This window comes from Copadichromis virginalis, linkage group LG15, assembly GCF_057382275.1.
Source record: "Copadichromis virginalis isolate Kocher_CV1m ecotype Utaka linkage group LG15, C_Virginalis_male_GT1.1, whole genome shotgun sequence".
In the NCBI taxonomy this organism is placed as follows: domain Eukaryota; kingdom Metazoa; phylum Chordata; class Actinopteri; order Cichliformes; family Cichlidae; genus Copadichromis; species Copadichromis virginalis.
The window spans coordinates 15531936-15548584 of NC_140632.1; the positions used below are offsets into that span (position 1 = coordinate 15531936).

At 43.6% G+C, this 16649-nt stretch overlaps 1 protein-coding gene across 1 annotated transcript in view; it reads left to right on the forward strand.

The window, feature by feature from the left end:
* The window catches only part of extl3 (exostosin-like glycosyltransferase 3), a 39337-nt gene extending 22970 nt beyond the window's left edge, over positions 1 to 16367 (forward strand). The window contains exons 2-6 of the mRNA XM_085432153.1: positions 1589 to 4222; positions 5879 to 6006; positions 10139 to 10283; positions 10378 to 10506; positions 12484 to 16367. Of these exons, the coding sequence (XP_085288279.1) occupies positions 2084 to 4222; positions 5879 to 6006; positions 10139 to 10283; positions 10378 to 10506; positions 12484 to 12693 (2751 nt within the window). The 5' untranslated portion in view covers positions 1589 to 2083 and the 3' untranslated portion in view covers positions 12694 to 16367. The remainder of the gene's footprint in view (positions 1 to 1588; positions 4223 to 5878; positions 6007 to 10138; positions 10284 to 10377; positions 10507 to 12483) is intronic.
* The last annotated feature ends 282 nt before the right edge of the window (positions 16368 to 16649 follow it).

A 16649-nucleotide genomic window follows, 5' to 3' on the forward strand; every position in this document is an offset into this window, starting at 1 on the left:
CATTCTAGGCAAGACGGGATCACATGCCTGTTGTGTGATTGGCCGGCCCTTTTTCCTCATTCCTCTCCTTGACAGGCACGCTCACAGACAGATGCACAGCAGCTGTATTGCAGGATGCAGTTTTTCAGGGCGCAGTAATCTCTAAACATCAGAAATGCCAGCCACATGGATGCAGCAAGGCGACGTGATCACTTGAAGCAGACAGAATGAAAAATGGCTTTTCCCTCAGTTTGTTTTAAGATCTTATCTGCGTGCGCTGTGATCAAACCAGGCTGCAATGAAAGCGTTACATCCACAGATGTTTGAATCTACCAGTAGCCTGGGGAATAACATCCTTATCAAGAGGAGCTGTTATGTTGGAAAAAGGTAAACATCACCTGCATTCATCTGGTCTCTGCGACTGTGTCAGTCGGACCCGCTTTATCGAGGCTCGCTCTCAGTGTTGTGGGTTTGGTAACGTATTTGATAAGGTCTGTTTGGCGCTTGGCCTCTCGCTCGACATCCTCAGGGCTTGTGGTGTGATGGATTTGTGGCATGCTGCTTCTAGAAGGAAACAGTCTGTAGTGAAATTTCGATTATGCTTATGATGTAAGAGTCTTTAAGAGACATTCAGGGCTGTGGAAGAAGAGGTGCTGTGACTTTCAGTATTGCTGGTTTTGCCCTAGAGCTATCTTTTCCCAACATCTGCACACTGAAAATGCAGCTCCTGGGGTCTTTTTTCCCCCCCTCTACTTTCTTTTTATTTTTTAACCAGTTCTGAGCTGTAAGGTACGCAAGGTTATTCTTGCACATACCTCCACTGGCCTCAGGAACTGAAATAAAACCAGCAACCCTACAGCTGGTGTCCTTTGTGTGTGCCTGAGCCTTTTTCTTTCCTGAGCTAGTGGAGATAATTCAGCATCACTCTCTGGGATAAACTGTTATCAAGGATGCTGAGTAATTTGAGGCAGTGATGAGGCTGGGATGCAGGCGGAGGCCTTTAATGAGATTTGCTCGAGGTACTCTTGGTGTTGGCTCGCTGTACGTTTGTAGTTTCGCAGTGATGGCTCTCCCTGGTTTTCTGCTCTTTCTGTGTGACTTTAAAAAGAAAGAAAAAGATACCTACCCCCTGGTATTTTGCAGCATATGGATGTTTTTTTTTCTCCAGGCAGTCATGCACAGAATGCAGCAAAAAAAACAAAACAAAAAAACAACTGGATAAGCTGCAGAGTCTTGCTCTATACAGAAATATTTATTGTGGATGTGGAAAGCTTAGCTGTAAATATTCCATATACACAGTTATTAACTGTATTTATATTTCTGGGCTTTTTACCTCTTGCATATCTAAGTGTCAAGTGACAAGTGACCAATCCTGCTGTGGCTAATGAGTTTGCTTTACTAACTGCACCCAGCCTTCATCAAACAGAATTATACATCTAGCTCAGCTTTAAGTTTTGAGGTGCATAAAAAAAGTAAATATTTTGCCATATTAAAGCTTAATGCCAAACAGCTTTTCTTGCAGTTAAACAGAAATTCTTTTTTTTTTTTTTCTTGCTGCAGATAATTAGTGTCATTCATTAGTTCTTTTTCCTGCTATTCTCCCTCTCAGGTTTCTGAATCAAGGAGGAGGAGGAAGAGTGGATTTCTGAGGCACAGTCTCTGGAGATATTTCTCATGAGGGGTGGATGAAAGATGGATGGAAGCGGCCCCTCTCAGCTGTCACACTCTGACCTCTGAGTAGCTATGTATTCCCTGCACCCAACGAGGAGGAACCCCTCCCCAGATGTGGGGCTGTCTTCTCACCCAGAGTTGGAGTAATAGCCAGAGCTCACAAAAACAGAATGGCATTAGCTTGTGCAGACTATGACTCATCAGAGTTCATATCAGAGTACAGGTGAGACTGAGTCTCTAGCCGATACCTGCAGGACTCTTAAGGAGAAGTAATCAGCCTTGGATGACCTTCACAGAAGGATAGAGTTATACCCCAGGTTTGATGAATTAGTGTCTATTCCACTGCCTTGTTGACAAGGTCGGCCATGGCTGCTGCTGATCGCCAGAGCAATGGTTCCCTGAAGGGACGAAGAACAGACTGAGAGAGTCAACAATGCAGCGTAACGGTGGCGGCGTGGGCGTCGGAGGCCAGCCGTGGATGTTTCGCCGCGTGCGTCTCACGTGGCTCAGTTTCATGCTCTTCTTCATCCTGGTCTTCTTCCCGCTTATTGCCCACTACTACCTCACTACCATTGATGAAGCTGGGGATCGCGACAAGCACATCTTTGGGCCCCGGCCTGGTGGCGAGCTGTGCGAGGCCAAACATGTGCAGGACTTGTGCCGTATCCGCGAGTCGGTCAGTGAGGAGCTGTTGCAGCTGGAGGCAAAGAGGCAGGAGCTCAATGGGGAGATCGCCCGACTTAACCTGCGCATCGAGGCTTGCAAGCGCAGCATCGACAGTGCCAAGCAAGATCTACTACAGCTGAAAAATGTTATCAGCCAAACGGAGCATTCTTATAAAGAACTGATGGCCCAGAACCAGCCCAAGCTGTCGTTGCCCGTCAGGTTACTTCCCGACAAGGAGGATCCGGGGCTGCCACCACCCAAGTCTCCACGCTCCTGCCGCCTGCGCTCCTGCTTCGACTATGCGCGCTGTCCCCTTACATCTGGGTTCCCTGTATATGTCTATGACACAGACTCCTACCTATGGGGGAGCTATATTGACCCTCTGGTAAAGCAGGCTTTTGTTGCATCAGTTAAGAGCAACATTTATGTAACTAATAACCCCAACATTGCCTGTCTGTATTTGGTTCTGGTAGGAGAGCTGCAGGAGTCCCCTTCCTTCCCACTGCCATCTCCTTCAGAGCTGGAGAAGCAACTGAAAGCTCTTCCTTACTGGAGGTCTGATGGACACAACCATGTACTGGTGCATCTCTCTAGAAAGTCTATGACACAGAACTTCCTGTATAATGTGAGCACAGGGCGAGCAGCAGTTGCTCAGTCCACTTTCCTAGAGCAGCAGTACCGTGAGGGTTTTGACCTAGTTGTGTCCCCGCTAGTTCATGCCCTCTCTGAACCCAACTTTTTAGAAGTCCCACCTCAAGTTCCCGTGAAGAGGAAATACCTTTTCACATTCCAGGGGGAGAGGGTGGAGTCCCTGAGGAGCAGCTTACAGGAGGCACCGCCCCAGTCTTTCGAGGAGGAAATGGAAGGAGATCCACCAGCCGATTATGACGATCGCATAATCGGCACCTTAAAGGCAGTGCAGGACAGCCACTTGGATCAGGTCCTGGTGGAATTCACCTGCAAGAACCCGAGGCCAAGTTTGCCAACAGAGTGGGCTCTTTGTGGAGAGAGAGAAGACAGACTGGAGGTCCTCAAGGTTTCTACCTTTGCCCTGGTGATTGCTGCAGGAGATGGACAACTTGTAGCATCAGCAGGCTTTGGGATGAGGCTGTTTGAGGCTTTAGAAGTGGGGGCTATCCCTGTTGTCCTGGGGGACCACTCCCGACTGCCTTACCACCAGTTTATTCGCTGGAGTGAAGCTGCCATTTTGGTCCCCAAGCCCCGTGTAACAGAGCTACATTTCCTCTTGAGGAGCCTGTCAGACAATGACATGTTGGCTATGAGGCGACAGGGCCGCTTTCTGTGGGAAACGTACTTCTCAACCTCAGAAAATGTTCTCAACACCATTCTGGCCAGTATCAGAACCAGCATCCAAGTTCCTGCTGCACCCATCAAAGAAGAGCCAGTTCATGAGATTCCTCACAAAGCCGGGAAGTTGGCTGGGACAGATGCCAACCTGGCTGACAATGGTGATCTGGATTTGGGTCCCGTCGAGACGGAGCCTCCTTATGCCTCTCCACGCTTTCTCCGCAACTTCACATATACAGCTGCAGACACTTACAGATCATGGAACCGGGCCCCGGGGCCCTTCCACCTGTTTCCTCACACTCCTCTTGACCCGGTACTGCCCTCTGAAGCCAAATTCCTTGGCTCAGGTACTGGTTTCAGGCCTATTGGAGGAGGTACAGGAGGCTCTGGAAAGGAGTTCCAGGCTGCTCTGGGTGGGAATGTTCCCCGAGAGCAGTTCACTGTAGTCATGCTGACTTATGAGAGGGAGGAGGTCCTGATGAACTCTCTCGAGAGGCTGAATGGACTGCCATACCTTAACAAGGTAGTGGTAGTGTGGAATTCTCCCAAGCCTCCTTCAGATGACCTGCTGTGGCCAGACATCGGCCTGCCCATTGTGGTGAGTGTAGAAAGATTGATCTTTTTTACGTGCAACAATTTATCTAAATACCGTTGTTATAGTAAGTTTTTTTTAAGTAAGGAAATCATCTCGTGCTCATCCTTTCTCTCTGAAATGCAAAAAGGTAACCTGCGATGTTTGATGTGTCAGATGAAAAGTTTCTTTGAGTACATCAGGATCAGTCTCTTTGAAAATCTGTTGGAGTCCATACAAATTACCAGCAGCTTTACTAAAAGGATTGAAGAAGCTTGACACCCATGAATAATAAAATCTGTGCCTTTGAACTAAGGATGAAAAATCAAATATTCATGTGGTTCACATCCACACCATTAGGTTGTCACACTGACTTTCTTCACATGTGGTGAGCTGATGGGGAGGTACTAAAGAATTTGGTGGTGCCAGACTGAAACTGAACACAATCTTTGTCAGTGAATTATTTATATTATTCATTTGGTTAAATTCATCAACTAAATTAACCGATTAATGTGAGTCTTGATAGCAAAAAACAAGTTACATCCTTGTAACAAGCATTTTTTCCTTACAAATCGTAGATGACGATTAAGCATCATGCCCTCATGCTCCCATCACTCTGAAGTAATGGAAAAAGGTCCTGTGGTCTAATGAGTCCTCTATTACAGAGTCCAGTCTTTATGCTCCTTGGCAAATTGAACTTTTTTTCCCTTAGCCACTTAATCCCTTGAGTTGTCTTTGCTTTGTGCACGTGAGAATCCTTTTACTTTAACTGTTTAACACAGTTGTGACGTCTACTTTCAATTTAAGATTTGATTTCACTACATTTTAAGCCATTTGCAGTTAAGGTTTCAGTTCACCACTATCCCTATTGCAAGTCGAAACACATTAATCGCAGCACTAATTATCCAATTATTCGTTCTTACCTATTTACTTGGTTAAATGCAGATGGGAATGTCTCTTTCCTCTCAGCAGGGCAGAGCTTTTATAAATGCAGAGTGTTACTGTTAGCTGCCCCCTTATTCACCGGGGATCACCACAACAGGTAGCTCCACATGTTTGATTCGACAGTGTTTTTGTACCCAGTGCCCTTCCTGATGTAACCCCGAATGGATTTCTCTCTTCCTGGGATTGCACCAGGGATCTGTTGGTTGGAAGAATGTGTTAATGACTACACTGCAGAGCTGCTGTGTTAGAGCTGCATTAAAAAGGAAGAATGACGTTTAACGTGAAGACTCCACACCTCAGCTAAGACGTTACCGTGTTGTATGTGCTACATACAGTTCTGAGATTGTAATGGAGACACAGCCCTGTGTTGATCAATCTATTTGATCAACACATTATTTCTGCATTACATTCCTGAAAAGGTTTTCACATGATGCACCAAACACAGATACCAATATGCATCTGTCATCAGCATCATTACAGGCTGACTGATATGGACTTGGGCTCTAACTGGTCTCTAAAATGCAAATTTTTGGCACCGTTTTAGAATAAAGTGCACTTAAAGCACTTCAGCTTAACAGCTTGCATCTAACAGCGATTTGCAGTAAGATACAGGAAACAGCGTTTTTAGAAGCAGTCACTACATAAGCAGGTACTACTAGATCTCATCTAGACTACTACTACTTCTCTAAAACGTGCCTTTTATTAAAGCTCTTGCTGCCTCTCCTCTCCTGCCTGCAGGTGGTCCGCACAGAAAAGAACAGCCTCAACAATCGCTTCCTACCCTGGGATGCCGTGGAAACCGAGGCAATCCTGTCTATCGACGACGACGCTCACCTTCGCCACGATGAGATCATGTTTGGTTTCAGGTGAAGAAAAATGTTTTTGCTATCGCCTGGTGCACACTTGTCATTTCATTTGGTGTTTCGGCGTGCTTATTAAAAGCGTATTAACCCACCGTGGAAATTTTGCTGCAACACTGAAGATGAAAAGTTGATTTAATTAGAATTTTGCGACAAAGATCAACAGAAAAAAAGTCCCTCCTAATTCTAATGTGATAGCAGAGCTCTAAAAAGGGAGCTAATTACAACTGCTAAGCACAGTACTTGTTTAATTATTTTCATTTTTATTGGTGTTGTTTTGTCTTGCAAGTCATTAACTGGAACAACAATTCATAGATAAATTAAAGATGATACGTTGTGAGCGGTGCTTTTCTCAAGAAAAGTGCTTCTGAAGAAAACTGAACGTAAACATTGAGCTAAATAAAAAGGAAGGAAGGGAAAATGCTCAAAATAATGTCGAAACATCACGTTCCTAAAAAACACTGGATCCGACAGAGAGACTGAACCTCCTGCTAGAGACCAAAGTATAGAAAATAAAAGGGAAATGTGCTGTCAGCGTCTTGCCCATACAGCACTCAGATGAGCTGAATATGAAGGCCGTGCTTAAACCAATTAAATGATCAAGTGCGCCGTTAAGTTATTTTGGTTTACAACCTCTCCCCTCTGTCAGACTTGTCTACGACTCGGTGCTGCAGCAGCTTGTCGAGGCAGGCAAAAACTCACTTGCCGAGCACGAGTACGGCGGGGTCATTTGTCACGAATTATCTCAAACTCCCCCAGAATTACACAGGAATGTTTCCCAATCTCCGCTCTCGCCAAAGAGGAGAAGCCATTCGGCAGCCGAGTGCGTTAGACATTTTAAGTGGTCTCACATGAACTCATTCGAGACTTTAATTTGCGCTTTGAGATTTCTTAGCTCTGTGAGTCCGAAGTAGGAATTTCAAGCATCCAATTTGAGGTATCGAAACACTTTTTGTGCACATTCCTGCAGTGAATCATAAGGAAAAAAAGGCTATATACTAATGGAAAAGAAAATAATTAATGCTTGACAGGAAAATGGACACATTGCTTACTTGGCTAACAAGTTGAAACAGATGGATTTGAAAGGACAGCATATGCACAGACTCTTGAAATCCAAACACAGAAATTTGTTTTTAACTCTAAAATAAAAGGGAACCATCACACAGTGTCTACATGTTGCTTAAGAAGTCTTCAAATATGTCAAATGCTTATTTATGAATAAAAGCCATTAAATTATTTAATAAAATTCAGTTTCTCTTTGGTCACAAATTTCAAGCGCGCAGTGCTGCTGTTCTTGCATATTTTGTGCATCTAGGTCACTCAGTGCAACTGCATAGTTGAGGCCAAGCTTTAGAGTTTACTGACTGGGAGTGCAATGACCAAATATTATTATTGGCTGGCGTTTTCCCCGTTATCTGATTTTAAGCAAATCAAACGGCATTTATTGGTGTTTGATAGCTGAATTTTGCAAAATGTTACAAAATTGCATAAGAGATGAAAAGGTAACAGGTAAAGAGGTAAAAATTATGTCAATAAAGATACATTAGCTGTCTTACCTGTTGTAGCTTATACCTATAAACCTCCCTAATGCAAAAATCTTCTATCCGCAGGCCCGGTGTTTACTTCTGAAAAAGTGTGTCGCTTTTGATTTGTACACTGCTCAAAGAAATTAAGCGAACACTCGATCATCACAGTGGAACACAAAACCAGTTAAACTTCAGGGATAACAATCTGTCCCGTTACGAAGCATAAACCAGAACTGGCAGGTCAGCCACTGGCACCCGCTCTCTTGACAAACGTAGCTGGATCACACCGAGCACATGTGACAGGCGCGATGGAGTCTGGAGACACTGACAAATATTATGCCTGGAACATGATGTTTGAAGAGATTGGGCACAAGTGGCTGACCTGGCGCTTGTGGTTTTCTCTGGCAGTGGAACTACGTGATGCTGGTCTGTGAGCACAGGTCCCACAAAAGGATGTCAGGCTGTCATGCCGCCCTCACAGAGTCTGATCGGTCAGTCAGAAAACTGAGTAGCCTAATGGAGGTCATTTCAGCTTTTCCTCATGCAAGGGATGTTTTAAGTTATGGTCCTGCTGCTGTAGCTGTGTCCAGCTCTCCTTGTGTGGTCATCCATCTTCTGGCAAAACCTACTCATGCACAAGCACATATGGATGTTCCAGCCTGGAGGAGCTGGACTATCTGTGCAGTCTGAATGGACCAGTAGTGACGATAACAATAACAAAAATTAAAACTAGAGAAATATCACTTAGTAGGAAAAGGAGAGAGCAATGGCCTGTGGGCCACCATCTGCAAAACCACTCCGCTTTTGGTTGGGTTGTCTTTTTTTTGCCACAGTGCACATCCATCCATCCATCCATTCGCTTCCACTTATCCTTTTCAGGGTCGCGGGGGGCGCTGGAGCCTATCCCAGCTGTCATAGGGCGAGAGGCGGGGTACACCCTGGACAGGTCGGCAGTCTGTCACAGGGCCAACACACAGGGACAGACAACCATTCACACTCACATTCATTCACACATACACACCTAGTGACAATTTGGATTATCCAATTAACCTATCCCCACAAGCTGCATGTCTTTGGACGGTGGGAGGAAGCCGGAGTACCCGGAGGGAACCCACGCAAACACGGGGAGAACATGCAAACTCCACACAGAAAGACCCCGGCCTGGTGTTGGAATTGAACTCAGGACCTTCTTGCTGTGCGGCAACAGTGCTAACCACCGTGCCACCGTGCAGTTTTATTTATATAGCAGCAAATCACAACAACAGTCACCTCAAGGTGCTTTATATTGAAAGGTAAGGACACCACAATAGTGGAGAGAAAATGTCTAAAATCAAAAAAACAGGTATGAGACAGCACCTGGCTAAAATGGGAAGGAAGAACTCCCTTTTAACAGGAAGAAACCTGGCAGACATTTGCCATGACTGTTTGGGGTTGATTGTTCTCACTTTAATTTACACCATAGGGGCTGAAATGGATTCACAGTGATAGATGCTTTCTAACTGGACAGATTTTTAACCCTAAAGTTTAACAGACCTGTTTATTAGACCTGTGTTATACTCTGATGATCAACTGTTTCTCTAATTTATTTTTTTTTCTTTAGGATTGTATTTCCACTGCTCAATAGTTAAGTTTTAAATTGGTTTAAAGTGGTTTATTAGGAGGCTATCAAAAGCTATTAATGTATGTAGTTTTTGATTCAGAGTAGCAGCGAGTAGGTGAAAGGATACAGAACAGTAAACAGATTTTGATGTGTTCTGACACATAGCATTATATTTGGTTCTAAACACTTAATTAGAAAGAATCCAGCTTTAAATGTTTCCATTATGTTGTTGAGAGAGCCTGTGAGACCAAGCTCCTCGACAAAACATATCAGTATCATAGTTTCTAACAGGGAAACTGTATTTCTGGTGTTAAAAGATGTGTAAACCTAAATCAGTCAGACGATTTATCATGGCTTTGATATTGTCTCTTTGTGATTACTATCCAGTATGCTGTAGTGGCACAATGTGATTAAAGAAGTGCAAGTGTTAGAAAATAGAGAGGCATGTGTCGTCCTTTGTATTTGTATTCATGATAAATATTATTGTTACAAAGACTAATTATTTTGTAAAACAAATTTACCATATCAGTGAAGACGAGATTATTCTATCAGGCGGCCTACAGGAGGACATTTTTTATTAGGCATAGCACGACACAGTTCAATTAAAAGAACATGTTTATACAACTGATGGAACTGAATTCATTGGCAAAACAGATAATACAAAAAAACCCCAGTAAAAGTGGGTTTAAAACAATCTCTCTATTTGATTGAATTAGTGCGTGCGCTGTAATAATTGGTGATTCATTAAAATATTATGTTCTATTATGTCTCACAATGCTTTTCCTAATATGGGCCACAATTTATGTTGTAAGCCGCTGAGTGTTTGTATGTCGTTTGTTTGTTTAGGATGTTATAGTGCGCTATGAAAGATTTGTGACCCCAGGAGCTGAAGCTGCTGTATTGCTTCAGCTAACAGCAATCGTGCTAAACTTAAACTGCACATGTAAACACCCTGCATCTTAATTAACTGATTTAAATTGGAATATTTTGTGGACTTCTCTGGGTGGCTCAGAGTGTGGCGTGAGGCCAGAGATCGCATCGTAGGTTTTCCTGGGAGGTATCACGCGTGGGACGTCAACCACCAGTCCTGGCTCTACAACTCCAACTACTCCTGTGAGCTCTCCATGGTCCTGACAGGAGCTGCCTTCTTCCATAAGGTCAGAAAATGAAAACGGCTACACGGTAGGTTCACATCTGGCTGTGTTGGAGCATATCATTTACATATTTCCCCTTGTCCTTGTCTTCTCGCAGTACTACGCGTACCTGTACTCCTATGTGATGCCCCAAGCTATTAGGGATATGGTGGACGAATACATTAACTGCGAGGACATCGCCATGAACTTCCTCGTCTCTCACATCACCCGCAAACCACCCATCAAGGTCAGTGACAGAGCATGCAGTCTGGCTCTGGGGGCTTTGCACCTCCTTCAGGACGTGGGTATTTATATTTCTGCCTGCTTAGCCTTGCCATTACTCAAACTGGCATATCCAATATTCCGCACAAATTATACTTTTTAAAAACACAAGATCGAATCCGTGCGTTACGGCAGATTTCTTTTCTTCTCTCTTTTCTCCTGGATTTTTATTGGAAGAACATTTATTGCCGCCGAGCACACTTATGGCTAGGCAAATAATTATAGAAATCAAGCTAGGGAAGCTGTTAGAAGAGAAATGTCATTGCAGCCCTCACTTTAAGTTCTTTTTGATTTAGTGGGGTGTTAATATTCAGGGGCGTTTCAGAGGGGAATTAAGGACGTCTTTGATGGAGTGTGTTGCATGACAGTGTTTTCGCTGCTAGGAATAAGTCTTGTGAATAATGAATTTGGGGCAACTTTGAACGAGTCCTAAGCGGTGAGGGAATCTATTTTTCTTTAAAATAAGACAAATAAAGAAGAAAATAAATGGATTTTGTTGTGCCACTGGTGAGGAATTGATATCTTGTGCAGATTTTTCAAGCTTGTTTCTCCTCTTCCTACAATAATAAAAACAGCTGCTAGAGTTTGCTTTGGTTTGTTGTCAGATTCAGTAGCTTGCTGCAATCTAGCTGATTGCGCTAAAGTTGACATCAACTGTTTGCTTGTAATGTTTCAAGCTAACATTTTTTTTAAACAACTAAAATATGATAAAAAGGTTTGACATTGATGGCTTGAGAAATTATACAATGCTAGAAACAAACGATGGACATGTTTGTCAGGAAAGTCAGCATGGGCGTGGTTAAAAAGATGCACTGTTTTTGCAGCACATAGTCATGTTTCAAACAGTGTTGTTTTAATAGTTTCAAAATAAAAGCAGACCACTTCACTGCTGCAATAACCTGATAAAAATGAGAGCAAATTGTAAATCAACTGGTATTTGTAGCACCTTTCTACTACAAGACTCAATCAAGTGCTTACGAAGAGTCACACACACTCACGCTTTGATGGATGCATACCTGGAGGAGTCAGGGTTCGATCCACCAACGTTGGTTTTATATTAATTTCCCTGTTCGCCTTCCGTGCTCCCTCCGACTCTTTTTCTTTTCCCGTGCAGAGTTTTCAAAAGTTGCTTCAGTTTTTCCAGCATCAACCATTTCAGCTGCTTTGGAAAATCTATCAACTGCTGCTGTAGGAAAACAGAAACGTTATCCTCTTTCTGCTTTGGCTACGTGATCAAGCCTTTGTTTACCCCTTTGTTTAGAGTAGATGTCCTACCACATTTGGTACAGGGCATCAGTGAGCTACTGGATCTTCCACAGTTCACTTCCATACATTAACATCTCAGCGGTTCACAGCTGGATTCAGGTGTGGGGAATGTGGGGTCCAGTCGGTGGCATCAGTGTCCTCATGATCCAGGTAGTGCTTACAAACCCTGACTACGTTAACCTGGGCGTTGTCCTGCACCAGGAGGAATGCAGGGCCCACTGCACCAGTATTAGGTCTGAGGGTTTCATCCCTGTACTGATGGCTAGAATCTCGAGGTCTGTGTGACTCACATGATCACTGATTCACTGCCAAACTGGTCACGCTGGATAATTTTGCAGGCAGCACAAAGTTTGCCACGACATCTCCAGACGTTTTCACATCTGTCACATATGCTCAACATAAAGCTGCTCATCTCTGCAAAGAGAACAGGACATAGGTGGGAGACTTTCCCGTTCTGGTGTTCTCTGGCGTTTGCCGATCAAGCTACGGGGTTTAGCATGTATTAAATCATGGTGCATTTAATGATGATTAATGGCTGTCTATTAATGATAAACTTCTTCCCTCTCACAGCAATGTTGTGAAGCACCACTTGCTGAAACTACATATAATTACATTTCAGTAATGCAAACTCGAGTTTCTTACATTTTAAGCACTAACCCCCTGCTGTCTATTTTAGGTGACGTCTCGTTGGACTTTCCGCTGTCCGGGCTGCCCTCAGGCCCTTTCGCACGACGACTCGCATTTCCACGAGCGACACAAGTGCATCAACTTCTTCGTCAAAGTCTACGGCTACATGCCGCTGCTGTACACGCAGTTTCGTGTGGACTCGGTGCTGTTTAAGACTCGATTGCCCCACGATAAGACCAAGTGCTTCAAGTTCATTTAGCGTCTGGGCGAGCGTCAGCAAAGAGCCAAAAGCAGGGTGAACTGAAGGAGTGAAAAACAGCACCTTCCACTGCAAGCAGTAATAAAGATGGATGGGTGGGCTGCAGGGCAAATGGAAAGTAAGCCCAGAAAGACAAGCTGTTGGCTGGCGGTCTAATCAGCAACACTACTGAAAATGTGAGGAGTGGAAGCTGGAAGGGACCACTGCCAACAAAAAGAAGCCTTTTCAGTGGATGTCACTCTTTTTCCCCGTGTTCTCTAATCATGCTCAGTCATCAAACCACTAGCTGCAGATGTCATTTGCACCTCTTAACCGCCTGCTGAGGAGCGAGGGCGGGGTGTACACAGTGTACAGAAATTCTCCCAGGTTAGCAACACCTGATAATGGGGTTGGCGAGTAACTGACAGATGCCAGGCTGCGTTTGACCCAGCAGACTTTTAACGGTTTCAGCTGAGAGATCAAACAGCACACGGCCGCCACTACGATTTTGTTTTACGGTTACAAACTGTACGTCTTGTACATGTATATGAGCGAAGCACTGAAGGTCAGAAGTATTTTATTGATCTTTTTTTTTTTAATGATGTCGTTTAAGTGTAAATCTTTATGTGGAGTGAACCTTTTCCACAGCCCCTGCCTGTGGGAGATCAGGCAGGACCTCGATTGAAAGTCAGCCCAATCATGTTTTAAGTATCGTCGAGTGCTCAAGGGGGAAAATTCACTTCAGCGGTCACCATAATGCCTCAAATTTGTCATGAAAACCAGCCACCATGTTGTCATTTCATATTGCTTACACGATCTGGACTCGGTGGAAGTGTTTGAAACAGCTTGATTTTTTTTTTTTATACTATGATGTTTGTAAAATTAGACGTTAAAAAGTAGTATCGGCTAATCAATGTTCGCAGGTAAAGTGCAACAAAGTCAAGAATAACAGCTGCCAAAATCAACAAAACATTGACTTTATTATTGCTGAAAGTTTTCAGTGACGGTCAGAATTATGGGAAAATCTTAAAGAGAACAATGATGTTTTGTTTAAAAACACTTACTTTGTTTCTGGTGGAGAAGTGGAGCAGGATATCAATCCCTTTCTCCAAACAGGCTCTTAAATATTAAATCAAAGCCAACAGCTGATGACCCTAACGTAGCATAAAATAAAGACTGGAAACTACCGTGGCTCTGCTTAATGGTACCAAATACTGCCCAATTGCACCTGTAAAGCACACTAAATAATCCAATGGTTCTCAAACTGTGGGGCCAGCCCCACTCTTGGGGCATAGACCCCCTGAAGGCGGGGCTTGGAGGACAAGGAAAGAACTCCGAGCTAAAGTGAATGGAGATGGGTTTTGTATTGTAAATAAATTGACGCTATGACGCTGACATTTATTTTACTTTAACATTAAACTTGTTATTGTCACAGACAAGTGGGAGTGATTGAATTGCGTTTGATTCGTGTATTGCTTTCCACCTGCTTTAATACTGATGATTATGTCGGCGGGCTTGTGTATGTTCTCTACAGAGGAAATAAAAAGAGGAGGATGATGGGGAGAAAATGTGTAGTCAGGTCCACAGTAGTGTATATATACCACCAAGGAGAGCAGCCAATCATATTCAACCTTGCTAACACAGCAGCGAATGAGCTTATCAGCAGAAGGGGTAAACAGTATTGAGTCATAACATTTGCCTGGCTCTTTAATCCCCTTCTTACAGTTAATAGGAACCGTACACCAACAAGATGACATTAGCAAACTTGACGGTTGTAAATTCCTGGCCTGATGGGCGGCTGGGTTTGTATACAGTAGTGTAAAACCCTGGGTGTTGGGCATGTTATAAAAGCTTTGAGAACCATTGAATGAACCCTTTTTGATTCATTTTATGGGGAGATTTGCTAAGATGTTTATACCGTTTCCAGTCTTTGCATTAAGCTAACAGCTGCTGGTTGTAGTTTGTTCAGTCACAGTAAGGAAAACGGGTGTTGGAAACTATCGCAGACAAGTTGCACTCATCAGCCCTGACTGACTCAGATTGATTGCAGTCAGTTACCACAATCTGTCTTCATTTGTAACTTAGGCAGCACTTCTGTGCAAGCCTTTGCCAATCTGTCAGAGTGATTGCATTCGGTTGAAGTCACACCACGACTGTTTGGAGACGGGTTGGGTTCTAATAGGCAACTGGTGCAGTCTCCTCTGAATCAAAAGTGCCCAGAGTTTGAGGGTGCTGCTTACTCAACCTGTAGGCAACCAGTTGCAAAAATGCAACAACAAAAAAAAAAACTTCAATGTTTTTTTTTTTTTTTTTCATAGTCACAAGCAGGTTGCCATCCTATTTTTACTCCAGTGTGACCGAGCCATAACAAATATGAGCTTGCTTTCCACCAGCTGGCAAGCCTGTTTTCTAAACTGTACAACTTGTCTTTAAACACTTCTGACTTTTCAGTACAGGTATTCAGTATGTTCCACCATAATCACGTCATCCCTCTGCAGAGAACTCTCCCACCTCGGACAGAAAAGTCACTTTACAGTGTCGCCATATTGGTTTCACTTCATCTTCGACTGTTGCTTGATGAATGTTTTCTTTGCCAAATAGGTACGTTGTCTGCTGCTTTCCAGTGTAGTTTGCAGGTGCAGATACTAGGTGAAAGGATGCAGTCTGGTACACCCACTTCCACTCTGCATGGTACTTGACCAGGAGTCAGTCCACTGGAACCCAATCCATCATGTACGAGTGCTTTATTTGACCTTGTCAAGACTTAATTCATGCAATCTAAATAAAAAGCATAAGATTCTTATAAATGTCATTCAGATTATGTTCTGTGAGGATGTTTTTATCAAACAAAATGTCATAAGGCCAGGGTTCCTGTGTATTTATTGAATATATTACTGAAAAAGATTTGTTTTTTAAACCGATACTGAAACATGCAATAAACTGTCAAGATATTGTAGTTTAATAGACCTGAAAACAAAGAAATCTCAACCTGACTGTCAAACTTGTCATTGCCAAAGAAAACTAGCTGGTGCCACTGACTGAGAGCAAACGGATGACTTGTTTTTAAAAAGATTAACTTGCAAACAGATAGTGAGGGGACAATAGTGGAGTTTCTTTAAATCCAAATCGCCTGCTCCATATTGCTACTCTTGCTCCGTAATCCCTCCAAGTGAAACATAAAAATGTTGGATCAGGCCTTTTTACCCAAGAGGGATAAACACGGAGCCAGATTTCTAATTAGTGTGGGCGAAAATGGCTGCGCAGAGTCCAAATTTCCACTTTGTGTTGCTGCACTGAACTAGAAAAACCAGCCTGGCTCCTAACCTCATCACGTCTGAACACTTTTATTGGCACGCCAGGGGCCTCATAATTACCTGGCTGACTCTAAAACAGTCCTCGGGGCTCTGTTGGGGTCAGCTGGTGTTCCTCCGGTCCCTGTAGTTCCCACCCTCGAGGATCTGTGGCACAGCTGGTTTTCTGTGGCTCGGAGCAGGATGCATTTGCCTGGAAGGCTGCAGTCACTCTGCTAGGTGTAGAGTTGTGAAAAAGGAAAAAAAAAAAAGTGCTCCTGGGTCTGATCCCCAGCTGTGGGCGACCTGCAGCGTTGTACCAGACTGATGACTGATGACAGCGTCAAACATACCATTGAAGGCCAGATGAATGGAAATAAAAGCTCTCAACGTTGTTAAAAAAAATATGACTCTTGTCCTTATTCAGGTGTCTGTTGGAAATCTGCTCCTTAGACTTGGATCAGGACATTTTGGGAAGTAATTATTTGCTCTTTAGTGGAGTTCTGTCAAGGGGGGAGGTGCTGCATATATTGGCAACCTACTACTTCCCAGAAATTTCCCATTTCTGACCACAATGCACTAATAGTTGGAGTTCCTACTTGGTAAACTTTGGTGGGGCTTCTCAGCTTTGACGTTAATATTTTCCATCATTCCCCGAAATGACAGCTTTTTTCCCAGGTAATAAAA